Consider the following 23487-nt stretch of genomic DNA (forward strand, 5'->3'; position numbering starts at 1 on the left):
CCAGGTTGATGAAAATAAAGGTTTCAGTGAGGTCAGAAGAGGGCATGGATAATGATTGATGCTGCTCCTTTCCCTTTCCTTCAGTCTGTTGGGTCCATGCACCCACTCTAGCTCCCAGCTTTGCCTTGGCCTCCCTCTTCTGCCATTGAGTTAGACTTTTGCCCGACCATCATAATTACTCAGCTTCCTGTCCTGACACTTCTTACCCTGTGGACATGAGGGTCTGCTTTCCCTTCTTCTACACATGGCCTCATGTGCTTGCCGTTTGCGACATTTCCCTTCTACACGTTGCCTTTTGTGACATTTCTTGCTCAGGTTCAAGGGAAAGGTATGGTCACCTTGGTGATACATTTGGAGGGTTTCCAACATTTGACCAACCATGATTAGGTAGAAATTCTACTCCTTCAGGGGAGCAGGGAAACATCAAAAATCAAATATTTATGTTTATTTTTTACAAATTTAACATTCAGTACACTGAAGATATCAGTCACATCTTGTATCAATCATAGACTCCTCATATATAATTGTGGATATAATGCAAGGATATCAGGCTCTGAATCTCTACCTGACACTAGGAAAACCGACATCCAAAATCAACAAGTATTTATGAAATAATTAAAGATCATTGTATAGAATTGGAATTTAAAATCTCCTGTTGCCTCTTTTTAAGCTTGTGCTAGATAAATGTCCAGCCTTATCAACTGCTTTCTTGTTCCTGGCTGCTGAAATAATATTGATAGAGCTACGTTCACCTGAATTCAGGTGACATAGGCCGATACCACGAAGGAGCAGCGTGGCAAGAACTTCAGCTGGAAAGCTGTTTCGCAGATTAAAGTTACCCTCAGTATTTTTGCCTCAGATTTTCCTTCAGTCTGTTGGGTCCATGCACCCACTCTAGCTCCCAGCTTTGCCTTGGCCTCCCTCTTCTGCCATTGAGTTAGACCCGATCAGTGCAATGGATACAAATCAGGCTGGGAACATTTTGGCAGTTGCAAAACAATCAGTCCCGTTTGTGTAACAGATCAGGGCTAACTGCCCAAGTACAGTTACCAGGATCCGAGAATATGAGCTGCAAGTTTTTCTAACAAGAAACATTCCATATAATTGTGCCAATGTTTATGATGATTAATCAACCATTGAGGAATGGATGAGGATTACCACCCGGGACAAGGGGCATGCCTCCACTGTGCAGATATGTTTATCCTCTTTGTCTCATTTCAAAGTTCAAAGTAAAATTTATTATCAGAATACATACATGTCACCACATACAACCCTGAGGTTCTTTTTCTGCGGGCATACTTAGCAAATCTATCGAACATTAACTGTAAACATCAGGAGCTGTTTGCTGTAAATAAACTGTGCAAATGCAGACATAAATAAATAGCAATAATTAACAAGCATGAAATAACATGCCAGTGCCATCTGGTGCATTTGCCCAATTGATCAATAGTGTCTCTACCTTTTCCTCCAAAACATCAGTTCACATGACCAAGTCTATTGCCAAATATAACTTGTAGATGATTACATCAATAATATGACGATAATTGAAAATTAGCTTACATGTAATGTCAGCAACTCATTTTTGTTCTCTCTTCTCTGTCATCCAATTATCCATTAACTTGGGTCTTCACACAACTTCTCTATACACAGCTGCAGCAACCTCTTAAGACTGTAATTTTTCACATTCTCTCTTATTCCATCATCTCAATCACAAATAAAGCCATCTCAAACTAGTTACTTATATCCCTCTCCACTCACATTCAACCCCATTCCTTAAATGTCTGTTTCTTGAAAAGTTTTCCACCTTTTAGCAACATTTTCAAATTGTTAACTGCTGAGTGTTTGGCTTCCAACTGCTTCCAAATGTATGGAGTTGCCACTGTGCTCAATCTCCACCTGAGCTACTGCTGTCCCTGTAAAACTCACTCTCCTCTGCAGCCCGGCTGATCCACCCCCAGTACTTTACTCAGTTGAGCAAATAGAAACTTGAAGGCTTATCATGTATCATTTTTTAAAACATTTAATTTCCAAGTCTGGTTAAACCACAGCATCTTTGCTTAAGTTAACTAACTCTGATCAAACTGCTTGAAACTCTGAGATATTCCAGAATATAATGATAATTGCTGGTTTCCCCACTTCAGTACCAACCATATTTTCCAACTTGGTTAACCTTCTCCTCCATCTCACCTCCAACTATAAGCAGTGGGAGCTCATGGTTTAGCTTCTCTTTAAAACTGAGATCAACCATTCAGCTGCCTCTGCTACTTCTCTCTCTTTGCCTATCCCATCAACCAAATCTTCCTATGGGTACATCATTCAGAGAAGTTTCTGAATGTATCCTTTACCTCAGGGATTTATGAGACAAGTTTGGGCACAACATTAGGAAAGATATATTAAGCTTGACAGGGTACACTAAGGATTACCAGGGTGTCCTCATCATCATTATGTGTCGTGTCATGATGTGGGTGATCATGAACTCACGGCCATGATTATGGCAAATTTTTCTACAGAAGTGGTTTGCCGTTGCCTTCTTCTGGGTAGTGTCTAATCCCTTATAAATACTCTTCGGAGATTGCCTGCCTGGTGTCAGTGGTCGCATAACCAGGACTTGTGTTATGTATCAGCTGCTCATACGACCATCCACCACCTGCTCCCATAACTTCACATGACGGTGACTGGGGCGCTAAGCAGGTGCTACACCTTGTCCAAAGAAACCAGCAGGCTAGCGGAGGGAAGGAGCACGTTACACCTCCTTTAGTAGAGACCTATCTCCACCCTGCTACCTATATCGGGGTGTATACATCTAAATTAGAAGCAATACTTCATGAACTTGATCTGTATTCTCTTGAAGTTAGAAAATAAAACAATGATCCAATATGACCCTTAAAATGATAAACCAACTCAATAATGTATATGCATTAGTTTGTCCTTGAACATCCAATCATGGTCCATTTCAGAATCTACTTACATTGTGTACTTCAGAGAAAATATTTTCTCTGATGGACAATTATAGAATACAGGAGATGTTGGGTGTTCAAGTTAGAGAAGGCCATTAGGCATGAAATCAAAAAGCAGTTTTAGACATGGTGAGTGATGCTTTTTTAGAATCTTCTTCCCCAACTAATACAAAAGTTTGTGAAGACAAGTTCAGTTGAAAGGTAAGAAATTGCAACTAAGAATTTGGAGCTAACATATAAGTGATACTGGTGTACCTATGGTCCAACTGTACAGTGGTACAGAATTGGGTAGCAGTGCTGTGGAGTGGCTTACACCTGCTCCAAATTTCAATAATAACAAGTATCATTGCATCTATGTGGGAAGGGCCCCAGTATGGACTCCTTCTGCTGCAGCACATGGAGGGACGACATTGGGTGGGAAAGGCCCTTGAACAATAAAATCAGAGTATCACCCCAACAGGACCACAAAAGTACATGGGCTACATTTGTTCATTTTCTTAAAACTTTTTTTTACATTACTGAGTGTGACAACCATAAATGTAAAAGGTTTTTGCACAGTTTTCTTCAGTGTTTATTTTTTATTCCAATTAAATTACATTTTTGAAGTAATAGGTATAAGACCATCAGATATCGGAGCAAAATCAGGCCATTTGGCCCATCGAGTCTGCTCATCATGGCTGATCTATTTTCCTTTCAGCTCCAATCTCCTGCCTTCTCCCCATATCCCTTCATGCCCTGACTAATCAAGAATCTATCAACTTCTGCCTTAAATATAGATAAAGACCTGGCCTCCACAGCTGCTTGTGGCAACAAATTCCACAGATTCACCACTCTCTGGCTAAAGAAATTCCTCCTCATCTCCATTCTAAAAGGACACCCCTCTAATTTGAGGCTGTGTTCTCTGGTCTTAAACACTCGCACCATAGGAAACATCCTCTCTACATCCACTTTATCAAAGCCTTTCACCATTCAATAGGTTTCAATTAGATCAGCCCTCATTCTTCTAAATTCCAGTGAATACAGGACCAGAGCCATCAAATGCTCTTCATATGACACGCCATTTAATCCTGGAATCATTTTCGTGAACCTCCTTTGAACCCTCTCCAGTTTCAGCACATCCTTTCTAAGATAAGGGGTCGAAAACTGCACACAGTACACCAAGTGAGGCCTCACCAGGGCTTTATAAAGTATCAATATTACATCCTTGCTTTTATATTCTAGTCCTCTTGAAATGAAACGCATTTACTTTCCTCACCACAGACTCAACCTGCAAATTAACCTTTAGGGAATCCTGCACAAGGACTCCCAAGTCCCTTAGCACCTCAGATTGTTATACTTTCTTTCGATTTAGTCAACCCTTTTCCTTCTTTTACCAAAGTGGATGACCATACACTTCCTGACACTGTATTCCATTTGCCATTTCAATGCCCATTCTCCTAATCTGTTTAAATCCTTATGTAGCCTCCCTATTTCCTCAATGCCATTTGCCCCTCCACCTATCTTCATATTGTCTACAAACCTTGCAACAAAGCCATCAATTCCATCATCCCATATCATTGACATACAAGGTAAAAAGAATTGATCCCAACACAGACCCCTGAGGAACCACCACTAGTTATATATCTATATTACCCCAATAAAATTACAGGAACCTTTCTCTTGCATATTTGGCCACCAGGTGTCCTTAAGTTGTCGATACTTAAATATTACAGATGCCAAAAACCTTAACTATTCACTTACATATGTGAATTAATTTATGTTTTTCCCCTCCTTCTCATTAGAATATGAGCAGGCAGAGAAGAGATGGAAAGAGATGGTCGAGAAAGATATCTTGGAAAACCTGGAAAAGGAAAAAAGAGAAAAACAGGAGAAAGAGCGAGCTGCCCAAATTTTGAAGGAAGCCCTTGAGAGTAAAGAATTCAGAGATCAGGAGGAGACCACGTCGATGAAGGAAAGAGAACAGCAAAAAGCTGAGACAGACGGAGATGAATCACCACTAGATGATATAATCAAGGAAGCAGATGAGGCCTTTCCATTGACTGACAGCTCCAATAAAACTCCTTCTAGGCTCAGAAGACGTTACAGGTTCACAGAGCAAACTGAAAATCTCCACAAAGGGCTTCCTGTCTACAAACTATCGTGCGTGGGCCAAAATAACAGCAAAAGACGACAAGAAAGGTCGGAAAATGAGGAGTTGCTGGATCTGGGCTCTTCATTCAGGAGTTATGAGCCATCCTTTGGGAAGTTTTGCAGTCAAGTGAATGAACTGAGGCAACACATAGGGGATGGACAAAGTGCAAAACCTGAGAACTGTTTTCCATCACTTTCAAGGAATGACAAGAAAAACAGCTTCATAGAAACATTATTTCAATCAGGCGACTCTTTAGAAAGTAAAACCTCTAAGGACAGTGAAGCTAAAGCCTCTGAGAAACTAAAGCAACTACAGAGAAATAAACAGTCAAGTCAAATTCAGGTTACCAATCAAAACAGATTGAATTTTCTGGATCCTGACTTGCTGCCTGGAAGGATGTTGGAATCATCCACAGATGAAAGTGATAAGCTTGTTATACAGTCATTAAATAAATAAAAGTAAAATTTCTGTTTGCTAATTTCTATTAAATTTATATCTGTTGAAGTTCAGATTACTCAATTTTTTTAATGTTTTCCCCTGAAAACAACAGTTGTCATTACCATTACGTGGTTAACAACACAAGATAGGTACCTGATTTAAAAAGAGCAGGAATAAGCTCTAAATATCAATAATGTTAAAGATAGTGATAGGAAAAAAGGAGGAAGAGTGGTGTTTCTGATAAAGGAGAACAATGCAATGTTGGAGAGAGATGTCCCAGAAAAATCTATCCAATTAGAGTTAGAGTTAAGAAATAACAAAAATGAATTTACCCTAAAGGTCATGGGTTAAGGGTGAACTGTGAAAAGTTTAAGGGGAACATGAGAGGAAACTTCTTCATTCAGAGGGTCATGAGGGTGAGGAATGAGCTGCCAGCACAAGTGGTGCATACGAGGTTGATTTCAACGTTTAAGAGAAGTTTGGATAGGTACATTGATGGTAAGGGTATGGAGAGCTATGGTCCTAGTGCAGGTAGATGGAAGTAAGTAGTTTAAATGGGTCTAGGACTAGAGGGGTAGAATGACCCATATCTGGGCTGTGCTTTTCTGTGACTCTATGACTTCCAGGTTCAGTATATAGTTCATGAACTGGGGGGTGGGGGGGGGAGAAATATTGGGAGCAAATTTGCAGGGAAATTATTGATAGGAACAAAAGCAATAGAAGAATGAGGGATTTTTTTTACCCAAACAATTACAAAAGAAACAAAGATGGAGGGGTTCCTAAATTTCTAAATTCCTGAACAGATCCTCTTAAATCTGTTCATTTCTGGTTCTACAAGGAAGGCAGCATGTTAGGATATAATTCTGTAAAATGAACCAGATCATTTGGAGAAAACATCATTGGACAAACATCTAAGAGATAGCTACCTGTATACAAAACCTAATGATACAATGATTGCTGCGGAAAAGGATATTGACCACTCTGCAAACAAGAGAAAATCTGCAGATGCTGGAAATCCGAGCAACACACACAAACTGCTGGAGGAGCTTAGCAAGCCCGGCAGCATCAATAGAAAAACGTACCTCTCTCACCTCATCTCATCAATCAACTTCCCAGCTCTTTATTTCATTCCTCCCCGCACCTTTTAAATCTACTCCTCAGCTTTATTCTCCAATTCTGCCGAAGGGTTTCAGCCCAAAACATCAACTGTACTCTTTTTCCATAGATGTTGCCTGGCCTGCTGAGTTCCTCCAGCATTTTGTGTCTGTTGCCCACTCTGCAATAAAATTAGAGAATTGCAGAATAACTGCTTTCAATGGGATGAATAGAAATCTAGCCAGAGTAAACTGGTGTTCCTTTGTTTTCATTGTTGTGGGGTTAAGGTTGTGAAGGTCAATTCAAAAACCTGATGGTAGCTGTTCTTGAACCTGGTCGTGTGGGGCATTTAGAAGCAAAAAGATGGCATGACCCGGATGGTGAGAATACTTGATGATCGATGCCATATTCTTGACATGGTTCCTCCTGTAGATGCTGTCACTGTGCTTGTGGTGGACCAGGCTGCTTCGATTAACCTCTGCAGTTGCAGTTTAAGATGGTGTTGCTGAGGGCAAGTGACATCTTACTGGCTGTTTTCAAAGCAATAAATACAACTAAATACTTCATTAATAACTATTCCTGTAAAGAAAAATTTGAGTACAGTAAATGATTACTGCAAACAATGAAGAGGTGTGCGAAGGCAGGGCTGAGTCAAGGGTCAAAGCGTGAGTGTGATACAAAGTCGGAGCGAGGTCGAGGCATGTTCGAGGAGTAATTGGACAGAGGTCAAGACAAGAGTCGGGGCGTGTGGAGCGGGGTAAATTCGGAATGGAGGAGATTCCACTTAAACCGAGGGTGAGGCTTAGTCGATCCAAGCGCTGGGACTGTCAAGTCGGATTTTTTTGTTCTTCGAACATGTGCAGCTTCCCCACTTGAAAGGGATTGAATGCATCTGCACGAGGGTTTTTTAACTGAATTCCACTCAATGACCAAACAACTTTTCCTTTTTCCCCCTTTTATTTTTCGCAAGTGCGGCAGTTTGATAGTTCCATTTGTTCCATCAACCATTAGCCATTAGCCTTTAGTCACTAGTCATAAGACACTAGTCGCTAAGACACTAGTCATTAGTCATAAGACGTTATTAGTCATAAGTCATTAGGTGAAAAACTGGCTACCTCTGCGGACTTTGTAGACGGATTCGACCCGCACCTCTCCGCTCCCTCATAGACTGTTATGTTTTCAAACCGGGCGACCCTTCCCGAAGGTTCTCGAGCTCTTCTTAAACTTCGCGCCATTTTCCAGAAGCGCCTGTGCGCGATGACCCCCGTGACGTGAAATAGCGCTAACCCAAAACGCAGTGACAGCAGTGCTCTCTTCCATGAAACAGTCTCTCAAGTTATTTAAAATTCAGCATCTCACCGCAGATTCCAATGCTGTTCCCAGACTGCCGCTGTGATGCTGCCGGGTCCTCCCGATGTTCCGGGCAGAAGCAGCGCTCAGGCAGCGGGTTCCATCCGGTCTGTCAGTGGATTCTTCCTATTACTTTTAAATTTTATTTTCTTTTGCTTCTAGGTCCCAATACTTTCTAGAAACTCTAGTTTGACTTGACACCTCCTACTAGATCTTCCCATGGAAACACTGGGGAGATCACCAGCTTCAAAGGCAAACTTGGTGGTCCCAGTTCGGTGTTCTTACCATATATTGTTGACTTACCATCTGTTCCTCAGCAGGTAGTAAGACAACCAGCCGCCTGACGTCCCTGTGAAGGATGGTGGCTTGGATCCTGTCTTTTTTCCCATCAGAGATTGGATGCCTTATTGTTACTTTCAGAGCTTTTTTCCCAGGAACACTATAGCTTGGGAAGATCCTGACGTTGAGGTCCCTCACGATGCCTTTGCTGTCTGGGTTAGTATTGACGACTCTGCCAAGCTTGAAATGTCCTCTCAGTTCATTTTGGTCGCCTAACCAGACGATGTTCCCAACAGTGGCATTCCTCTGTGCAGTATGCCACTTGCTCCTGACAAACAAATTAGGACCAGCGAGTTGGCTCCAGCACCTCCTGAACTTGGTCACCTCTGACTGCATTGCTCGGGGTCCTTTGTAGGGGCAGCTGGAAAAGTGAAAGATTTTGAAATCCCCGCTTTGAGATGCTTGACCGAGTAGAAGAGTGTTGGGTGTGACATACTGAATACAGTCTTCCCAGCTCTGTAGCCTGGTGTCAATTGGGCGCTCATTGGCAAGGTTGGCTGCTATGTGAAGAGTTGTCTGGAACTCACTGTAACTGAGCCCAGACTCCTTCCCAAGACTCTGGAGTGCTCTCTTTACAATGCGTACAGCGGCTTCTGCAGCACCATTTCTGTGTGGAGAATCAGGTGGATGGATTTTCCACATCCACTCCGTTCCATTTTTTGCCGCGGTCTCCTGCAGGCCTGCTTCATTCAGGCCATCCAAGAATCTGTACAGCTCCTCCAAGACTGGTTTTGCTCCAATGAAATTGGTGCCTGGATCTGACCAGATCTTTCTTGAATGTCCCCTGATTGCTGTGAACATTTGATAGGCCATCAGGAATCCTTCGGTTGATAGGGTGTTTACCAACTCTGTGTGGATGGCTCTGCTGGCCATGCAGTAAAAGACCACTCCCCAGACTTTCAGTGTTACTCTTTTCTTGACGTCATCTTTTACTTGGTAGGGTCTGAAGAGGTCCACCGTTGTGAACTGTAATGGTGCAGCAGGTTCAGTTCTTTCTGGCTGCAAGTCACCCATTACTTGTTGACATTTCCTTGCTTTTACCTTCCTGTAGAGCATGCAGCCATCAACAACTTTTTGGGCAATTTTCCTTCCCCTTAGGACCCATGCCTTTCTTCTCATCTTGAGCAAGGTTCCGGCCACTCATCATGACTCTCACTGTGGGCCTCCTGAGTTAACAGTGTGGACACCCAGGCATCATAGGGCAAGATGGGGACACCAACTTGATCTTCTTTGAAGATTTGCACTCGGCCACTGCAAATAGCCTCTAGGGAGGCTATTCGGGTGGAATTGAGGAATGGGCAAGGTGTAGTAACACTTATAGGGGTGTATTATAGACCACTTAATGGGGGAGCGGGAAGTGGAGGAGAAAATAAGCACCAGGTTGTGATTGTGGGAGATTTTAATTTTCCACACACAGACTGGGAAGCCCATACTGTAAAAGGGCTGGATGGTCTGAAGTTTGTAAAATGTGTGCAGGATAGTTTTTTGCAGCAATACATAGAAGTACCAACCAGAGAAGGGGCAGTGTTGGATCTCCTGTTAGGGAATGAGATACGTCAGGTGACGGAGGTATGTGTTGGGGAGGACTTTGGATCCAGTGATCACAATGCCATTTGTTTCAATATAATTATGGAGAAGGATAGGTCTGGACCCAGGGTTGAGATTTTTGATTGGAGAAAGGCTAACTTTGAGGAGATCCAAAAGGATTTAGAAGGAGTGGATTGGGACAAATTGTTTTATGGAAAGAATGTAACAGAGAAATGGAGGTCATTTAAAGATGAAATTTTGAGGGTACAGAATCTTTATGTTCCTGATAGATTGAAAGGAAAGGTTAAAAGTTTGAGAGAGCCATGGTTTTCAAGGGATATTAGAAACTTGGTTTGGAATAAGAGAGATATCTACAATAAATATAGGCAGCATGGAGTAAATGAGGTGTTCGAGGAATATAAAGAATGTAAAAAGAATCTTAAGAAAGAAATTAGAAAAGCTGAAAGAAGATACGAGGTTACTTTGGCAAGTAAGATGAAAATAAATCCAAAGGGTTTCTACAGTTACATTAATAGCAAAAGGATAGTGAGGGATGAAATTGGTCCCTTCGAGAATCAGAGTGGACAGCTATGTGTGGAACCAAAAGAGATGGGGGAGATTTTGAACAATTTCTTTTCTTCGGTATTCACTAAGGAGAAGGATATTGCAGTTTGTAAATTGTGTAAGGTATGGGAAACAGGTCGGGAAGTTATGGAAGCTATGATGATTAAAGAAGAGGAAGTACTGGTGCTTTTAAGGAATATAAAAGTGGACAAGTCTCCGGGTCCTAGGACCTTGAAGGAAATTAGTCTAGAAATAGCAGGGGCTCTGACAGAAATATTTTAAATGTCATTAGAAACGGGGATGGTGCCGGAGGATTGGCATATTGCTCATGTTGTTCCATTGTTTAAAAAGGGTTCTAAGAATAAACCTAGCAATTATCGGCCTGTGAGTTTGACGTCAATGGTGGGTAAATTGATGGAAAGTATTCTTAGAGGTGGTATATATAATCATCTGGATAGACAGGGTCTGGTTAGGAATAGTGAACATGGATTTGTGCGTGGAAGGTCATGTTTGATAAATCTTATTGAATTTTTTGAAGAGGTTACTAGGAAAGTTGATGAGGGTAAAGCAATGGATGTTGTCTATATAGACTTCAGTAAGGCCTTTGACAAGGTTCCACACGGAAGGTTAGTCAGGAAGGTTCAATCGTTAGGTATTAATATTGAATTAGTAAAATGGATTCAGCAGTGGCTGGATGGGAGACGCCAGAGAGTAGTGGAGGATAACTGTTTGTCAGATTGGAGGCCGGTGACTAGTGGTGTGCCTCAGGGATCTGTACTGGGTCCAATGTTGTTTGTCATATACATTAATGATCTGGATGATGGGGTGGTAAATTGGATGAGTAAGTATGCAGATGATACTAAGTTAGGTGGCGTTGTGGATAATGAAGTAGGTTTTCAAAGCTTGAAGAGATATTTAGGCCAGTTAGAAGAGTGGGCTGAAAGATGGCAGTTGGAGTTTAATGCTGATAAATGTGAGGTGCTACATTTTGGTAGGACTGATCAAAATAGGGCTAACCTGGTAGATGGTAGAGCATTGAAGAATGCAGTAGAACAGAGGGATCTAGGAATATTGGTGCATAGTTCCCTGAAGGTGGAATCTCATGTGGATAGGGTGGTGAAGAAAGCTTTTGGTATGCTAGCCTTTATAATTCAGAGCATTGAGTATAGGAGTTGGGATGTAATGTTAAAATTGTACAAGGCATTGGTAAGGCCAAATTTGGAGTATTGTGTACAGTTCTTGTCACCGAATTATAGGAAAGATGTCAACAAAATAGAAAGAGTACAGAGAAGATTTACTAGAATGTTACCTGGAGTTCAGCACCTAAGTTACAGAGAAAGGTTGAACAAGTTGGGTCTTTATTCTTCGGAGTGTAGAAGGTTGAGGGGGGACTTAATAGAGGTATTTAAAATTATGAGGGGGATAGATAGAGTTGATGTGGATAGGCTTCGTCCATTGAGAGTGGGGAAGATTCAAACAAGAGGACATGAGTTGAGAGTTAAAGAGCAAAAGTTTAGTGGTAATATGAGAGGGAACTTCTTTACTCAGAGAGTGGTAGCTGTGTGGAACGAGCTTCCGGCAGAAGTGGTTGAAGCAGGTTCAATATTGTCATTTAAAGTAAAATTGGATAGCTATATGAACAGGAAAGGAAAGGAGGGTTATGGGCTGAGTGCAGGTCGGTGGGACTAGGTGAGAGTAAGCGTTTGGCATGGACTAGAAGGGCCGAGATGGCCTGTTTCTGTGCTGTAATTGTTATATGGTTATATGGTTATAAACCAACTGCCCAGAGTCTTGGTTTTTGTAGACTACCAGCCTGTCTGTAGTGGTACTTGGGAAGGTTGCGCCCTCTTGTGCTGCTAGAAAAATGTCTCTTAGAGCATCTTCTCGTTCCCTTACTGAGATGACTTCTGCCAAAAGAAACTGCTTCTCACTTTGGACTGTCCACAGCTTGATTTTGTCCAATGAACTTTTTTGCTGCTCTCCAGATTGGGATAGTGGAATTGGGAGAAGATTCTAGAGAAAGCTGAGTGGAGAGGTTTTTGTGATGGACTCTGGTGTGGGTCATGGGGGTGGGGGTGGTGGAGGAGCGCCGGAGGGGGGTGGTGGGCGGGCGGGGAGGTGGCATGGGGGAGGGATGGGGGGTGGGGGGTGGTGGTTGGGGCATTGCTGGAAGTTTGAGAGGTCGATGTTCTTGCCATGGATATCCATGGCTTCCTTCACTGTCAGGAAAAGGCCACACGTAGGACTTGGGTTGGAGGAACAACACCTTGCACTGTTTGGGTAGCCTCCAACCTGATGGCATGAACATTGGTTTCTCGGGCTTCCGGTGGTGCCTCCACCCCTCCACCCCTCCATCCCCCCCCTTCGCCGTTTCCTGTCCCCCTTGTCCCTCTCTTGTGCTGTCTCCTTGCCCGCCCGTCGCCTCCCTGTGGTACTCCTCCACACTCCCTTCTTTCTTCCATGGCCTTCTGTCTCTTTCACCAATCAACTTCCTAGCTCTTTGCTTCCTCTTTCCCCCTCCAAGTTCCACCTATTGCCTGGTGTTTCTCTCTTCCCTCCCCCCATCTTTCAAATCTACTCAGCTTTTTTCTCCAGTCCTGCCGAGGGGTTTCGGCCTGAACCGTTGACTGTGCTTTTTTTCGTGGTTGCTGCCTGGCCTGCTGAGTTCCTCCAGCATTTTGTGAGTGAATGTTTTATTTTGGTTTTTCCCACTGGATTGACCGTGGCATTTTCTCCTGAGCAATGTTTCTGCTAACTTCTATCAGCAGTTTTCAGTAACAATTAGACAGTTTAATTTTTAAGAATTTGCCACCCTATGATGTGATAATTGAAATTGAAAGAAATTGGAATTCATCCACAATATTGAATTCTTGCTTCATGGACAGGCTATTCTGATGTTTGGTCTGAACAACTTCAGAACTTTTGACCAGCTCTGCAGGCTTTTATGCATTGGGTTGCTGCTACGTGTTTGGCTGATTAGATATTTGCATTAACAGGCAGTTGTTCAGGTATACTTAATAAAGTGGCCACTTAGTGTATCTCACTCATGTATGCTTCTTCATCAATAATGGTGTCATCAGGGAAGTTATAGAAGGTGTTGGAGCTGTGCCTAGCCACACAGTTTTGTGTGCAGAGAGAGAGCAGAGCAGTGGGCTAAGTATGTATTCTTGAGAAGTGCTTATGTTGATTGTTAGTGAGAAGGAGATGTTATTACTGATCAACACTGACTTGGTCTCCTGATAAGGAAGTTGAGGATCCAGTGAGCATTCGGCATGGACTCGAAGGGCCGAGATGGCCTGTTTCCGTGCTGTAATTGTTATGTGGTTATTGTTATAGCTGTTTTGACTAGTCGAGTTAGAACACTGAACCACTTGATGTCCACAAGGCTTTGGATGGCTGACGCTGCAGGCGGCCTCCATTGTTCTGTTTTGACCTGGTACTGTTTTTGTGCTGGTTCTTGTTTCTTTGCCTTGGCCCTTGTCAAAGCAGCCACAAATGCCTTCTTTTGCAACTTGTTGATGCTTTCCCTGGCAGTGGCTGCTAGTTCTTTGGCTGTTTTCATCAGCCACTCATTCACTGACAAACTCGAAAACTTTGGCCCATTTTGTCACTCTGAGTCTTCATCCAGGTCTTGAGGTCTGGCTCCTCTAGTGATTACATCAGTGATATTTTGCGGACCAGGAGTCCACCGCCAGTCCTGGATCCCTGTGCTGTTTTGAATCTATCCGATCCTATTTGCAAAGAATGTTTGATAGCCATAGCTTTCTCGCTGTACTGCACCAAGGACTGTTTGGCTATCAATGAAATGGTACCACCTCCAAACTTGGATTTGGCTATGCAGCTCAAAGTACTTTCTCAGGCGTCAGGCAAAAACTGCTCCACAAATCTCTGCTTTGACAGCATCACCTTTGTGATCCAAGGGAGATAATTTGGCTTTAGATTCCACCAGCCTGACGATTGAGCCCTGGTCCGAGTTCCACCTTAGGTACATCACTGCTCCATAGGTGTGCTTGTTTCCATCAGAGAACGTGATTGCCCAGGGTTCCTCAGTGAAGCATGGGGGAGTCAGTGCCCTGGTGAACTTTACCTTGCTAAGTTGACGTACTCCTCGAAGAGCTTGATTGCATCCTCCCCAGGGCCATCTGATAGTGCTATGTCCCATGTGTCTTTGACTGGACACTTTTCACCCTTTGCCTCTTGGAACAGCCTTTGTACCAGAATAGCTCCCTCCTGCTTAGCAGGAGTTACCAGGCCAACTGGGTCATACAGCCCTGATACTTGGCTGAGCAGTTCTCTTCATGTCAGGGGGTTTGGCGTCTGGTCTCTGATTTGCTCTTGTAGAAGGTCTTGGCCAAGTCTAATTTTTTTCTTTCTCTTCGAGAAATTGATTGCAATCATGACATGGAGCTTGTTCTCCTTTACTATATAGCCCAGGCCAAGTGCCTTGTTGTCATCATCGCGCATTTCGTTTGGCAAGACCATGGTTTCTGCCTTGGACTTCTCCAGCTTGTAATTGCACTCTTTCCTCCCACTTTGCCCAGAAAAGACCCAAGGCTTGAACTCGAAACCTCCGGCCTTCAGGATCTGCTTCACGTTTGCTGTGATGGATTCCAGCTGGTCAAGGTTGTTGTGGGATGTGAGAATATCATCAACATAGCTGTCGTGTTGGAGCACCTGCCGCTCCTCTTTGAGGTGGGTGAAAGAAGGGAGGTTAGCAGTTTCTCACATTTCTCCGATGTTCACTTTTGTGATTGAATATTCCCCCAGCTCCTCATCCTCGGAGTCTCGCCAGAGGAATCTATGCAGGTGCACTTCTCGGTCTTCCAACCAACCCGAATTGTACATCTTTTTTATGTCACCCAGAGCAGCGTATACTCCACCCCTGAATCTGAGTAGGACAGTGCGAATCTGGTTGAGGATATCTGGACCTTTCATTAGCAGGTCGTTCAAGCTCATGCCTTTGAACTTTTGGCTGCTGTTCCACACGAGTCTCACTGGGGTCGTGACAGAGTGCGGGTTCGGAGCAATAAGGTGACTTATGTACCAGACTGGCCCATTCCAGTTGATGACCATGTCTTTGGACAATTTCATTGCAGCCCTTCGATCGACCATGTCATGCACTTCAGCTTTCCACTCAGGTTCTTTGGCTAGTTGCTTTTCCGTCCTGAGAATTGTAGCCTCAACTGTTCTTTTATTGTTTGGTGAGGAAGCTGGATCTTCTAACCAAGGAGATCTGGCGTGCCAATGTGGTTCCTTGCTGTGGCGGTCACCTGTGACATAGGTGAGGCCTCTTCTTACAACTTCAAGTTCCCTCTCCTCAGCAAGAATCATTCCTTTGCCGCTGGGCTGGCAGTTTCCACAGCGGCAACCCCCGCATTTTGGCTCGTATGTTGCACCAATACTATCCCACTTCCACCACTCTAGGAAGTCCCGGTTGGTGCTTGAATTACCTGACTCCTGGAGCTTGATGCCATCCTGTTTGTTTGGTGGAAGTTGCTCTGGGACTCTGCTGGTGAGCTCCTCATACTTTACAGCAGCCACTCTCATTGACCTTGCAAAATGTGTTTTGGACATGTGGGCTGACACAGACAGCTCCTCAAAGTGATCAGGGTGTGCTTCTCCGACCGTCTTCTCCAGTGGTCCGTCCCACAGCACGAGGTCTCCAACAGCTCTGGTTCTCTGAGGCGCTAGCTGACCTTCTCTATGGCTTATGAGTAAATTTATTTCTCTGGGTTTCACAAGTTCACCAAGCAGTATGTCTGGGAAGAACTTCTGCAGTTGCTTCGGTGTCACATATTTGTGGACATTTTCAATGCTGTCTAGTCCATAACAAACTAATTGGTGTGATTTGAGAGTGGCCTTGGGAGTGTTTACTCTGATTTTTAGAAGGTACCACTTTGTCTCCACCTGAACCTTCATCCCCCACAACTCCATGGATGACAAGAGTGATTTCCTCACTTCTGAGGTTCAGTCTGCTTGCAGACTTGTGGGTTATATAATTATGTCTGAAGCCAAGTCAATTAACGCCCTGATTTTTTGTCCAGCATTAGCTGTGACCTCGAGAAGCATCATAATCACTGGCAGCTCTTGCAATCCACTTTCCACCAGAAGGCCCGGTTTATCTTTCACAGATCTGAAGGCTCTGGATGCAGTGTTTGAAAATACATCGTGACATTGTTTGGCCAATTCTGGTGAAAGTTTGCTGAAGAACTCCTCTTGATCCTCTGTATATTTCTTCCTGCCTTTATCTTCCTCTGGACCAAATCTGCTCTTTTTCTGACCTGCATTGCTTTTCTTTATTTCAGCATTGGGGCACAGATAGTAATGATGCTCAGGTGTATGCTCATCCTTGCAGTCTTGGTTTTTACACAGATAGGCGGGTTTGCAGTATGAACTGTCATCATGAACCTCGAGACACCTCTTGCATGCCCCCAACTTTCTTACTGCAGCATTTTTCTCTGGTAGCTTTAGCGCTCGAAACTGTTTGCAAAAGTAGAGCTTCCTTCCATCACCGCAGACTGTCAAACCGATTATCTGGTGCCACAGCATTCCTCCTGTCAGCGACATAGACCAGCCATTCCTTTTTGAGAGTTTCTGGAAGTTTACTTTCAATTGATCTTGTCACCAGTGGATTTTTGATAGCACCCATGTCTCCAAGGTCACTCAAGTCTTGAAGTGCCTTCTCCACAGCTTGAATTAATTCCACTATTTTCCGTGACTGATGATTTCTGACAGCTGGCATTTTCTGTAACTCTTCAACTATTTCAATAGCAATGCACATTTGATTTCCATAGCGGTTTTCTAGAACACTGAAGGTGTCATCTGCAGTGTTATAAGTAGTGAGGCAAAGATCTCTTCTGATTTTGTCGTCAAGACTGTCCAGCAGTTGAACTTTTTTCACCTATCTTGAACCGGTTGGCTCTTCCTGCCTCTGGAGTGCTTCCCAGTCCTTTCTCCACCTGTGAAAATCACATTTGCTGCCAGTAAACTTGGGAAGGGCCGTCGGTTTCAATCTGATGGCTGGCGTGGGAAAATTGGAGGAAAAGCCCAACGCCGTTGGTATTAGTCTTTCAGCATCCTCCTTTCTCCTTGCCTGTATGAAGTGGCCCTTCTTGGAAACCAACTTGGGGATGTGGAGTTCGAGCACCTTTAGGTGACTCTGAAGGTCCTTCTGATCCCTTGGCAGGATCCATCGTTTCCACCAACCATGCACCTCCTTCGCTGTCCTTACCAGTCCTTGCAGGTGGTTAAGCATGAAGTCATACACCTCCTGGTGGCCATCGAGTTGTACAGCAGTGACATCTTTACATTCACCCTCTGCTGCTTGTAGTGCTGTGAGCAATTCAATATTTCCAAAGTTGGTCCAAAGAGTCTCCTGGATTAGGCTTCTGACCTCCTTTAGTTTCAACTCACACTCATTTGCTGTCTTTGCCAGGTCAACTTTTTGCTGTTTGGTTAACACAGCTACTTCCTCTGTGTTCAGCTCCACCTCCAGGTCTGCAATGAGTCCGGACTCCACATCATCATTGGTTTTCATGAATTTCTCGGCTTCTATTGTGAGTTTATTGAAACTGACTCTGAGCTCCTCTTCAGACATCTCTTCATAGGTCCTTGTAATACTGTTGACCAGACGAGATAATAATCTTCTTGCTATCGTTTCTCTACCTTGAGCTGCTCAACTGATTTCCCAATAGCTTGATCAGCCATGTTTGATTTCCTCTGCAGGCTGTCCATAGGTGAGAAGGTAAGATGCTTTGATGTTGTTTTATCTTATCTTGATTTTCTTCCTTTTTCAGGATTCCAGGTTATTGCTCCTGCTGTTCCAGCTCAAAACTCCCAGATTTCTGTTTCCTGGTCCTCCAGTTTCCCGGTCAACCAGTTTTTTCACTGTCAAGTCAGATTTCTTTTTCTTCCTTGAACATGTGCAGCTTCCCCACTTGAAAGGGATTGAATGCGTCTGCCCGAGGGTTTTTTAACTGGATTCCACTCAATGGCCAAACAACTTTTCCTTTTTCCTCCTTTTATTTTTCTCAAGTGCGGCAGTTTGATAGTTCCATTAGTTCCAGCAACCATTAGCCATTAGCCGTTAGTCACTAGTCATGAGACACTAGTCGCTTAGACACTAGTCATTAGTCATATGTCATAAGACAAGTCATTAGTTATTAGTCATAAGTCATTAGGTGAAAAACTGGCTACCTCTGCGGATTTTGTAGATGGATTCCAACCTGCGCCTCACAGTTCCCTAATAGACCGTTAAGTTTTCAAACCGGGAGACCCTTCCCGAAGGTTCTCGAGCTCTTCTTAAGTCTCACTCCATTTCCCTGTGTGCGATGATCCCTGTGACGTGAAATAGCGCTAACCCAAAACGCAGTTGCAGCAGTGCTCTTTTCCATGAAATAGTCTCTAAAGTTAGTTAAAACTCAGCACCTTACTGCAGATTCCAACACTGCTCCCGGACTGCCGCAGTGATGCTGCCGGGTCCTCCTGATGTTGCGGGCAGAAGCAGCACTCAGGCAGCGGGTTCCATCCGGTCTATCAGTGGATTCTTGCTATTACTTTTAAATTTTATTTTCTTTTGCCTCTAGGTCCCAATACTTTCTAGAAACTCTAGTTTGACTTGACAGGGACGATTTGGAATGGTCGGGAAAGGGCCAAAACGTGGCATGTGGTCTAGGCCTAGAGTGTTTTGATGCGACAGGGCCCAGGTTCTAGAGAGAAGAGCAACGACCCATTGTTTGGACAATTTCAACAGCAGGCCAGTAAATTGAAAAGGCAGGCTGTCGGGAACAAAAGCAAGGGTTGGGCTGGTTCTTTTTGCTGTTTGACAATGTTCACTCTGCTTTTTTGCTGCATTTGGGCTGAGGCTGTGGGCCTGTTCCAGGCTCCACGACATTTAATCTGCAATGTGATGAGCTTCGGCTCGGGCTGAGGGCTTTGTGTCTGAGGACTCACTTTTGTTCTAAATGGGGTTGCCAACTGTCCCATATTAGCCGGGACATCCTGTATATTGGACTAAATTGGTTTGTCCCATACAGGACTGCCCTTGTCCCGTATTTCCCCTGCTAAGTTAGAGCGTTCCTATGAAACCTTTTGTGCCGAAATGGCATAAAGCGCAGAAGCAATTACCATTAATTTATATAGGAAAAATTTTTGAGCATTCCCAGACCCAAAAAATTACCTACCAAATCATACCAATAACACATAAAATCTAAAATAACACTAACATATCGTAAAAGCAGGAATGATATGATAAATACACCAGGCTATATAAAGTAGAAATAATGCATGTACAGTGTATCAGAATTGGGAAGATTAAGCCAAAACCGATTTGTAGAAAAAAATTGGCACGTACATGCATGCGCACGTCACGCATACACGCACAGGTGCCCGCGCAAGGCTTCATGGTCATGGTAGTCTTTCTTGGGGTAAACATAAGTGTCCCGTATTTGACTGCTACTTTTGTCCCTTATTAGGGAGTGAGAAAGTTGGCAACCCTAGTTCTAAATGCTATTTGCTTGCTTTTATTATTTGCATGATTTGTTTTTTTTCTTTCTCTGCACTTTGGGTAAATATTGTTCCTTTTTTTATATGGGCTCTTTTGGGTTTCTTGTTTTGTGGCTGCCTCTAAGAAGATGAATCTCAAGGTTGTATAATGTATATATACTTAGATATGAAAATGTACTTTGAACTTTGAACCTCTTGTGTTCCTGTGCATTGCAATATTGGAACAACTTTCACAGGACATGATGCAACCAGGCAGAACATTTTCAACAGTGCATCTGTAAAATGTGCAACGTATTATGTGGTGTTAACCCCAAAAACTCATCTCTACCATCAACTTCTTTTCAGAGATCTTGCCCAAGCCATTTCTGGCCCAAGGGAGCCTGTGTGAATATTTTCTTCTGAAATTCGTCCAGCTCCCTTGCCTCTCCTGACTCCCTCTCTGCCAGTATGGAAATGATGACAAATTATTATGATGGCGTGTGTGTTACATGCATTCGTTTTAAGAACCGGAATTCCAATGTCACAGCTGTGAGTTCAAGTGCTGGCAACTGTATTAAATTCCAGCAGTTTTTATTAGATCATGCCATTTTCCAAACACACAAGTACTGGAAGTAGAAACTTGCCTGAACTAGAAGATCACTATTGTTTGGCAACTTTTTCAAAAAATCCTCGGGGGCAAAGTGCTACACTGCTTTAAAGCACCTTTTTTGCTTTCTGTCTTTGAACAAATCCTCCATTCATGTGAATGTAACCCCCAACACATTAGTCCATACATCTGTAATAGCCAACTGTGTGGCATCTTAGCATCTGCCATTTTTAAATCCAGATAAACTTCATCCAGCAGTTTACCGTGCTAATTTCATCTTCCAAAAGTTCCATTAGATTTGTCAAAGATAAGAATACCCTCTGATGTTTGACAAATCTCATGGAGCCTTTGAAAGATGTAGGTGGGTGGGGGAGGGAGGATGAAAAAGGACAGGGGAAGGGGAGAGAAGGGGTCCAACCTGATGATATCAACTTTAAATTCTCTAGCTTCCAGTAACCCTCCCCCCACCCCACCACTTAGTTATCCCTCATTCTTCGTAGCCCCCTCACACCTTCCCTTCCCCACCCATCACCTCCCTTTTGTTCCTCAGCTTCTGCTTATTCCACTGACTCTTCATTTAGATTCCTTTTACTTCAGCCCTTTGCCTCTTCCACCCATCACCTCCCAACTTTGCACATCATCCCCCCCCCGACCCACCACCACTCACCTGGACTCATCTATTACCCTCCATCGTGTACTCCATCCCCTCCTCCTACCTTTTTGTTCTGGCTCTTCCTTTCCAGTTTTGAAGAAGGGTCTCAGCCCGAAACGTCGATTGTTTATTTCCTTCCATAGATGATGTCGGACATGCTGATTTCCACCAACATTTTACATGTGTTGTTCTAGTTTAAACCCTCCACTTTGGCAAAAGCAAATTTCCCCACTAGGGTATCGGTCAGCTGCTGGTTCACTTGCAAACCGTCCCTCTTATACAGAAGAGGGTTCCAATGTTCCAAGAACCTAAATCCTTGCCATCTGCAGCAGCACATTAATCTGGCCTATTATTTTATTCCTGGATTTACTGGCATGTGGCAGAGTATTCAAAAGTACTGTTTTTAGTTTTTGTTATTACAGCAAATGGGGTGAAGGATAAAATGAAGATATGGAGTGGGGCACCTTTAAGACAGGGTGTCAATACTGTTGAAGGTGGTCAATAGCACACATCACACCACACAGTGTTTAATATCAGTAGCAGAAATATAGTTCAAAGTTCAAAGTATATTTATTATCAGTATGTCACCATATACAACCCCGAGATTTATCTTCTTGTGGGCATTCACAGCTCAACAAGGAAACACAATAGAATCAATGAAAAATTATACACAAAGGCCAATGTTCAAAAGAAGATCTAAGGAAAATGATTGCTAATCTTCAGTTCATTCAAAACATGAAAAAGTACAATTTTTCTTCTCTTCTGTCCAGCGAGTTTGTTAATACATAAACTTATTTCAGCTTTTTCCGTTAATTGTTTTCAACCTAGAGGCTCAATACAAGGCATGACGGTTTGCCAAAATAAGGGGCTGGGGGCGGTGGAAGATAGGACACGACCTGCAAGAATTTGGAGCAGCAAACACATGTTCAATGGATGAAGGATGCTGCCTTCCTTTTGTACCCAACTGGAGATCTTGTTTAGTTATTAATTTTGTTCAAAACTATAGATCCCAAGAATGGAATAAGCAAAAATACAGTAAATTTTGTTAAGGGTGGGGAAAGTAATTAAACCTATCCTTAAAGTTCAATCAGTTTAATTAAAATGGCATTGAAGCAGGAAGGACACTGGTCTGACAAAGTGGGCAGCAATAAAAATGCTGCGTAGTTGCAACATTGGTATTTAAAGCACACACATTACAATGTCCTATTATACTGGTGCAGAGGCAGACTTAATCACATATCTGTAGCCTACATTCTCTTAAAAGGAATACTCAGCTCTGCCTGGATTGCCCTTTAAAGCTGTACGGTTGTAAAGGCAGTAAGATTCCAAAGCTAAAAAGAGGAATTTATCACTGGTAAATAGCCCTGCTTAAATGGTGCAATGTTATTCTATCAGACTTGTCAAAACATGGAGGAAGCATCACAAAACTTCCACAGTCCCCAACAATTTCAGCCTCTGAGGCCGACATGCGAGCATCCTTCGAGAGGGTGAGCCCATGAAAAGCATCCAGCTCAGAGTACCAAAGACCTGTGATGCTCAACGGAGATCTTTAACCTCTAGCTTCGGCAGTCTGAGGTACCCACCCTCTTCAAACGGGCTTCACTTACACCAGTATCTAAGAAGAATGTCCAGCAGAACTTATGTCCACTGTGATGAAGTGTTTTGAGAGGTTGGTGATGAAATGTATAAACTCCTGCCTGAGCAGCGACTTGGATCCGCTCCAGTTTGCCTACTGGCGCATAAGGTCCACAGCAGCTGCCACCTCATTGGCTTTTCACTCAACCTTGGAACATACAGACAGCAAAGATGCATTCATCAGGATGCTCTTTATTGACTACAGCTTGGCATTCAAAACTATCGTCAAAATTGATCAGTAAGCTTCGAGACTTTTGCCTCAATACCTCCTTGTGCTATTGGATCCTTGATTTCCTCATTTGCAGACCCCAGTCCGTTCAGATTGGCAACAACATCTTCTCCACAGTTTCCATCAGCACAGGTACACCACAAGGTTGTGTGCTCATCCCCGGTCTGCTCACTTTACACTTACGACTGTGTAGCTAATCATAGCTCTAATGCCATTTTCAAGTTTGCTGACTGTCATTGGCTGAATCAAAGGTAGTGATAAATCTGCATGGGGGGGGGGTGGAATTGAAAATATGACTGAGTGGTGCCATACCAACAACCTCTTACTCGATGTCAGCAAGACCAAGGAGCAGATTATTGACTACAGGAGGTGGAAGCCAGAGGTATGCAAGTCAGTCCTCATTGCAGACTAGAGGTGGAGAAGGTCTGCAACTTTAAATTGCTCTGTGTTGTCATTTCAGAGGACCTGTCCTGGGCACAA

General features: G+C 43.3%; 1 protein-coding gene across 1 annotated transcript in view; it reads left to right on the forward strand.

The window, feature by feature from the left end:
* Positions 1–5544, forward strand: part of LOC140199731 (lebercilin-like protein) — a 58033-nt gene extending 52489 nt beyond the window's left edge. Inside the window, exon 8 of the mRNA XM_072262208.1 lies at positions 4739–5544. Within this exon, the coding sequence (XP_072118309.1) occupies positions 4739–5544 (806 nt within the window). The remainder of the gene's footprint in view (positions 1–4738) is intronic.
* Positions 5545–23487: the final 17943 nt, after the last annotated feature.

This window comes from Mobula birostris, chromosome 6 (genome assembly GCF_030028105.1).
Source record: "Mobula birostris isolate sMobBir1 chromosome 6, sMobBir1.hap1, whole genome shotgun sequence".
In the NCBI taxonomy this organism is placed as follows: Eukaryota; Metazoa; Chordata; class Chondrichthyes; order Myliobatiformes; family Myliobatidae; genus Mobula; species Mobula birostris.